This window comes from Henckelia pumila, chromosome 2 (genome assembly GCF_033568475.1).
Source record: "Henckelia pumila isolate YLH828 chromosome 2, ASM3356847v2, whole genome shotgun sequence".
Taxonomy (NCBI): domain Eukaryota; kingdom Viridiplantae; phylum Streptophyta; class Magnoliopsida; order Lamiales; family Gesneriaceae; genus Henckelia; species Henckelia pumila.
This window is the reverse complement of record NC_133121.1, coordinates 12,563,422-12,571,382: the sequence shown is the minus strand read 5'-3', so window position 1 is coordinate 12,571,382 and position 7,961 is coordinate 12,563,422. Positions and strand designations below refer to the sequence as shown.

The window sequence follows — 7,961 nt, the reverse complement described above, 5'->3', positions numbered from 1 at the left end:
CACTCTAAGCCCATTAAACTTAAATAAAATCCAATAATCATATTTTAGCCCAAATAACTTAATTAAACTTAACTTGACCTAAATAAAATATTTAAGCCTAATTACTTAACTTAAGCCCAATAAAACTCTAGACTGGCCCAAAATCCACTGACTGGCCCAAAAATTCCTGTGGGCCTACGAGCCCATAAAAATTATTGGGCTAACTTAAAAATAATTTTGAAAGCCCAAATAAAATTATTTGGAAGCCCAAATAATTTTATTTCTAATTAAATGACCCAAAAACCCATTAAAACATTAAACATTTTAAAATTAAAATACTCGAGCCCGGCCCACCTAGCCCGGACCCGGACCTACCTGACCCGACCCTAGACCCTACTGACCCGACCCACTACCCTGACCCGACCCGGAACCACCCAGAACCCCAAACCCGATTCCCCCCTCCTCTCCTTTCCTTCGACCGTGCGAGCAGCAGCTTTCTGGGGCTGCTGCCGCCGTGCTCCGGCCGTCCCCTGGCCGGAGCACCACCACCTACCCCTAGCCCTCTTCAAGACGTTTCCAACAAGCTAAAAACCAGCCCAAACCGATCCCTAACGAAGGAGAACGAAGCAAAACCATCTATCCCTTAATCTGCTCGCGTCCTGCGCGCGACGCCGGACTTCCGACCGTTCGGCCGCCCAGATCCGGCCACCACTGGCCGGAGCACAACTTGGATTACCTTCCCCTATGTCTTGTGGTTCTAACCCAACTGGAATCAGTCTAAAACACGCCTTATGGACCGAGAACGACCCAATCTCCCAACATCGCTCAACCTGCGCACCCTAGGACCTGTTCTGAACCAGCTCCTCTCCTGGCCATGCATGGCTCGAACCACTGGACCCAGCTCGACCCTAGGCACCCTAGGACACCCCTTGACCGAGCCACAACCTCTGGACCGAACCATGTTGGTTAAAAAACGTGAGTATGACCATGTGTCCACCAAATTATGCAACAAGCAACCAAAACTCCCATAGAATCCGAAATATTCATGAATAATTCTGAAATAAAAATATCATGCATGAATAGTAGCTTATATGGTGGTCAAATAAAAGTTTTAGACATGCCTTTGATTTTTAAAACGAAGCTAGACCGCGTGAACGACTCCGGCACGACGGGCGATGACGACAAGCCTTGAACCTTCAAAAACGAGCTATGGAGTTCTTCAAGGATTGCTAGGTGAAGAAGATGAATATGGAGGGGAATGGGTCGGCTAATGGTGAAGGGAGGCGTGTGTGTGTGGGGTTTAGGGTTAGACTTAGTCTAGGTTTTGATATTTAAGAAAATAGGGTAATTAATATATTATTAAGGATATTAAACATATAGATAAAATATAACTTATCACAAAACTCTAAAAGAAATATTTAAAAAATCTGAAACATTAATAAAAATCCCGAAATTAAAATTAAGGGAATTTTTAAAAGTGATTAAAAGTCATTATCTTGGCTAATTTTGGATAAAAAGGACTCCTAAAATTATATAAAATCAAATACTAAAAATTTTGAGATAATAAAACTCAAAATAATATTTTAGGGCTCTAAAAAGGCTCATAAAATCATTTGGGTGGAAAGTTGTCATCTCGTCCGTCCACGGTCCCGTCTACGCGATCAAATATTTAAAATACTAAAAATCATAAAATCACTAATTATGGGTTAAATGCTTAAATAAATTAAATCATGCATATAAATCACATAATAACACATAAATTTATTTAACCCTTATTTTAAAATTAATTTCTCCTAATTATGCATGCGGATTTACGTATTAAAATTTTCGGGTGTTACAATTCTCCCCCCCTTAAATTGAATTTCGTCCTCGAAATTCGACTGATCAAAATCTAATAACGAAGTCCCTCAAAATTCTAGTTTACTAACTCCACGATTAGTTATCTAGTTTTCAAGTTTCAATATCCCAAAGTCACGTAAATCGCAATGCATAACTAAGTATTTTAAAACTTTGATAACATAAAGTCTTAAGTCATAACATATGCTCCTGATAAATCATAATAAAACATTTAAAACTTACAGACCAGTAGCAGGATTTCTGAGCTTCACGTGGCAGATGGACACCCTCCGAGGACCGTGCTCTGATACCAATTGAAACGCCTAATACTAATAAAATGCGGAAAAACTTTTTTTTTTTAAATAATACTATACATATACGCCCATACATATATGTATATAAAAATAACATATATTTCTTAAATAACCTGAAAAATATTAAATAAATAAATAAATCCTTAAAATGTTTCTTGCATCAATTTAAAATGATAAACAATGCTGCTGAAAAATCTCATATGCGGAACAATAATAAAATAAAACATGTTTCAGAATTTCATCATAATAGACTAAATAACTGCGACGGTCACGGGGCCACTGCCATGCTCGCTCATACGTCCTCGCCACCGGTAGGAGCTACATCATACTCACCTGCACCATATAAGCGTAGTGAGCCTAGAGGCTCAACATGTCTAATCCTTTATAACAAGAGTTAAAATAATGCATCACGTAAATACTAATACATATACATGTATATGAGCATGCATGGAAACATTTTTCATAACATAAATGCTGAATCATAAATCTTATACATAACATAACTTTCTTCATCATACATAACATAATTGAGCATGTCATAAACATAAAAACTGTGTATGGTCATATCCATGAATGTGACTAATAACTGTGCCGACTGATCAGTCTAAAGAACCATCGTACGTGGCGGTGGATAAATCCACCTCTATGCTGGTAGTAAACTACCTCTGTGCCAGTGGTAAAACCACTTCTATGCCGGTAGTAGAACTACCTCTGTGTCAGTGGTAAAACCACTTCTATGCTGTCACATCACTTCAATTTCCATAAAAATATTTTCATGCTCAATTCTTAATCATAAACACATCATAAAATATTTCATGTATGCATGCACTTAAAATATGTCCGTAATATATATTTAATTAATTTTAATAATAAATATACTTTTACTTAAAATAAACTTCATGCATAAAAATAATTAAATATATATTCCGGACTTAGTTTATTTTCATGGATTGGTCCAGACTGCTGGTCACTCACTCTAAGCCCATTAAACTTAAATAAAATCCAATAATCATATTTTAGCCCAAATAACTTAATTAAACTTAACTTGACCTAAATAAAATATTTAAGCCTAATTACTTAACTTAAGCCCAATAAAACTCTAGACTGGCCCAAAATCCACTGACTGGCCCAAAAATTCCTGTGGGCCTACGAGCCCATAAAAATTATTGGGCTAACTTAAAAATAATTTTGAAAGCCCAAATAAAATTATTTGGAAGCCCAAATAATTTTATTTCTAATTAAATGACCCAAAAACCCATTAAAACATTAAACATTTTAAAATTAAAATACTCGAGCCCGGCCCACCTAGCCCGGACCCGGACCTACCTGACCCGACCCTAGACCCTACTGACCCGACCCACTACCCTGACCCGACCCGGAACCACCCAGAACCCCAAACCCGATTCCCCCCTCCTCTCCTTTCCTTCGACCGTGCGAGCAGCAGCTTTCTGGGGCTGCTGCCGCCGTGCTCCGGCCGTCCCCTGGCCGGAGCACCACCACCTACCCCTAGCCCTCTTCAAGACGTTTCCAACAAGCTAAAAACCAGCCCAAACCGATCCCTAACGAAGGAGAACGAAGCAAAACCATCTATCCCTTAATCTGCTCGCGTCCTGCGCGCGACGCCGGACTTCCGACCGTTCGGCCGCCCAGCTCCGGCCACCACTGGCCGGAGCACAACTTGGATTACCTTCCCCTATGTCTTGTGGTTCTAACCCAACTGGAATCAGTCTAAAACACGCCTTATGGACCGAGAACGACCCAATCTCCCAACATCGCTCAACCTGCGCACCCTAGGACCTGTTCTGAACCAGCTCCTCTCCTGGCCATGCATGGCTCGAACCACTGGACCCAGCTCGACCCTAGGCACCCTAGGACACCCCTTGACCGAGCCACAACCTCTGGACCGAACCATGTTGGTTAAAAAACGTGAGTATGACCATGTGTCCACCAAATTATGCAACAAGCAACCAAAACTCCCATAGAATCCGAAATATTCATGAATAATTCTGAAATAAAAATATCATGCATGAATAGTAGCTTATATGGTGGTCAAATAAAAGTTTTAGACATGCCTTTGATTTTTAAAACGAAGCTAGACCGCGTGAACGACTCCGGGACGACGGGCGATGACGACAAGCCTTGAACCTTCAAAAACGAGCTATGGAGTTCTTCAAGGATTGCTAGGTGAAGAAGATGAATATGGAGGGGAATGGGTCGGCTAATGGTGAAGGGAGGCGTGTGTGTGGGGTTTAGGGTTAGACTTAGTCTAGGTTTTGATATTTAAGAAAATAGGGTAATTAATATATTATTAAGGATATTAAACATATAGATAAAATATAACTTATCACAAAACTCTAAAAGAAATATTTAAAAAATCTGAAACATTAATAAAAATCCCGAAATTAAAATTAAGGGAATTTTTAAAAGTGATTAAAAGTCATTATCTTGGCTAATTTTGGATAAAAAGGACTCCTAAAATTATATAAAATCAAATACTAAAAATTTTGAGATAATAAAACTCAAAATAATATTTTAGGGCTCTAAAAAGGCTCATAAAATCATTTGGGTGGAAAGTTGTCATCTCGTCCGTCCACGGTCCCGTCTACGCGATCAAATATTTAAAATACTAAAAATCATAAAATCACTAATTATGGGTTAAATGCTTAAATAAATTAAATCATGCATATAAATCACATAATAACACATAAATTTATTTAACCCTTATTTTAAAATTAATTTCTCCTAATTATGCATGCGGATTTACGTATTAAAATTTTCGGGTGTTACAGATGCAATTTGTGGCAAGCCACCAAACGACAAGCAAATTTCCTTTACTTGATGAATATCCGTATTTCCCGCAAAGAATTCGTGCACTGTTCCATCAAACTCAATCCAGCTGCGACCTGGAATCTTATTTACTTTCCTTTCTTTCATCATGTTTCTAACTCTTCTAACATATTCCCATGAACCAGACTGGGCATACAAATTTGATAGAAGTATGTATGAACTAGAGTTTTCCGAATCAATTCCAATTAAATGCTTAGCAATTGGCACTCCAAGCTCAAAATTTTCTTGATTGTTGCATGCACTCAGCAGCGTTCGCCAAATTACGTCATTTGGCTCAATTGGCATGTGCTTGACGATACTTACAGCTTCTTCTACGCGCCCTGCTCTGCTAAGAATATCAACCAAGCACCCATAATGCTGGAGATTAGGCACTATGTTGTGCGATTTTCTCATTGCCTCGAAGCAAATGATACCTTCCTTGACCATTCCGGAATGTCCACAAGCATTCAAGATTGTGATAAACGTGATGTCATCTGGTTTTATGGAAAATCTTTCCATTTCAATGAACAGATCAAAAGCTAAATCACCCATTCCATGAATAGCCAATCCACCAATCATGGCATTCCAGTGATCGATGTTTTGTTCTTGGATAACACCCTCAAAGATGTCCAGAGCTTGCTCTATGCTGCCACACTTAGCATACATGTCAATTAGAGCAACACCGAGTCTTCCACTGACGGCAAACCCATGTTCCTCCATGTAATGATGGATTCCAATCCCTTCATCCACATCACCCAACTGTGTAGTTGCTGATAAAGCAGTTAACAAAGTCACGCTATCAGGAGCCAGATCACAACCACTCACACTTAACATATCATGAAACACTTTCATAGCTTCCACGCAACATCCATTGTTAACATACCCAGCCATCATTGCGTTGCAAGAAATCACATCCCTTCGAGGCATAGCATCAAAAAATTTCCTAGCATCTTCAATTTTGCCCATTTTTGCATACCCATCGACCATGCTAGCCCAAGTGACCTCATCCCTTTTCGGCATTCTTTGAAACAATGTGCCAGCCATTTCAATCCTCCCATTCTTTGCACAACAATCAATCATCAGATTCCAAGAAACCAAGTCCTTTTCAGGCATTTTATCAAATAATTCCCAAGCAAACTCGTAACCATCTTCCAATTTCACATACCCACTAATCATTGTGTTCCAAGTGATCAAATTCTTCATTTCCATTGGCATTAAATCAAACAACTGACGAGCTAGGGTCACCATCCCGTGTTTGACATAACCATCAATCATCAAGTTATACGAAAAAGAGTCTCTAATAAGCATTTCATCAAACACCTTCTTCCCCAAGTGAATGTACCCACATTTTACGTACATGCAAATCAAACAATTCTGCAAAAACACATCCGACCTAAAATCAAACTTCGACATCAACCCATGAATCTGTAATCCTTTATTTGATAAACCCAATCTTGCACATGACTTTAAAACCAAAGAAAAGGAATACTCATCCGCCAGAACCCCACTCACAAGCATCAAGGCAAACACATTGAACGCGTACTCAGGCTCGTCCCCATGCGAAAATGACTTGATAATGGCATTCCACATAAAGGAATCCTTGTAATCCTTCTCAAAAAACAGGTGTCTTGAAAAGTTAACGACAGGCTTGTGTTTGGAGAATGCGGAACCAAGAACTATTTTTGATATCAATGGCTGGTTGTACATATTCCCAGTGACGATTAAACTTGCATGAATTTGGCTTATTTCCATCTGGGTTTTGCATTTTGAAGCAAAATCAAGAATTGGGACGGTGGAGTTCCATGGCTGGTTCGAGTTCACAGACACGAGCATTATAAATAAGTTATCCAGCCGGAGGAAGTGATTGCGCGCAAAATCGGATATTTACCGGCCAATTTAACGGTTACAATTTACAAACGGATGGAATCCTGTTGGGCCTTACTTTGGGCCCAGTAGCTTAGCAAAACTATGATACAAAAATATAATTTTCCTCGCATACACATATAATATATATACCCGTATACAAAAATATAATCTATATATATATATACCCGTATACACATGTAATAGATTATTAATCTAGGCCCTGTTTGGTTAGGGTCATAACCGTTAGATTAGAAAGTAGTCCGATGTTTGACTCGTTTTTAATACTGATCAATATAACCTTGAGCCTGTGACAAGTCACTGAAAACAAAATATTGTAATCCTCCCTTTTTGTGGGTATTATAAGTCAAATGATGTATATAAACTTATTAAAAACAACTTATAAACTCTAAGAGGCAGTCACAATTTATTTTAAAAATACGTTTCTAAAGATTTTAATATTATAAGATCATTTTATTATCAAAATTATCAAAAAGAGTATAATAATATGAGTGTTATTTAAAAATAGTTTTAAAATTTTATCATAAATATTAAACCTATATTACAAAAAATAAAAATATTTCATATTTTAATTTTAAAAAATTAATATTCTTTGAAAATTTCATTTTTAAAAAATATTTAATATTTAATAAGTTGAGGCATGTATGTGATTTATGAAAATATAAAAGACTATTTTGGATAAGTAAAATTTTAAAATAAATTTTTTTTTAAAAAAAATAGGTCACCAACTCACCCTATTTTTTTTAAAAACAACTTATAAACTGTCAAACAATTTATTTTGACCGCTTATAAGTTGTTTGACCAAATTATTGTCAAACGAATTGGAAAAACTTATAAGCTTCAAAACAACTTATAAACTATTTTATAGAGCATATAAGCTTAGCCAAACAACCTTAATCTCTTAACAATACACAAGATAACAAAGCCACGTTACCGGTTTACTATTTTATATTATTTAATATTTTATTACTCAAGGAAAAAATTATTATCGTAAAATGTGTCTGACATACATATCTTAGAAACTTATCTAAACCTTATCCAAATTAAACGATTCATTTAAAATTTATTATAAAAAACCAAATTTATATAAAAATAATTTATATTTTTATTTATACATGTAAG

The 7,961-nt window shown here is 37.0% G+C and overlaps 1 protein-coding gene across 1 annotated transcript; it reads right to left on the bottom strand.

Moving 5' to 3' along the window:
- Nucleotides 1-4,889: 4,889 nt before the first annotated feature.
- LOC140877228 (pentatricopeptide repeat-containing protein At2g45350, chloroplastic) lies at nucleotides 4,890-6,798 on the bottom strand. Its single transcript, XM_073280758.1, has one exon. It carries the CDS (start codon nucleotides 6,786-6,788, stop codon nucleotides 4,890-4,892), a length of 1,899 nt encoding a protein of 632 aa, XP_073136859.1. The 5' UTR covers nucleotides 6,789-6,798.
- Nucleotides 6,799-7,961: the final 1,163 nt, after the last annotated feature.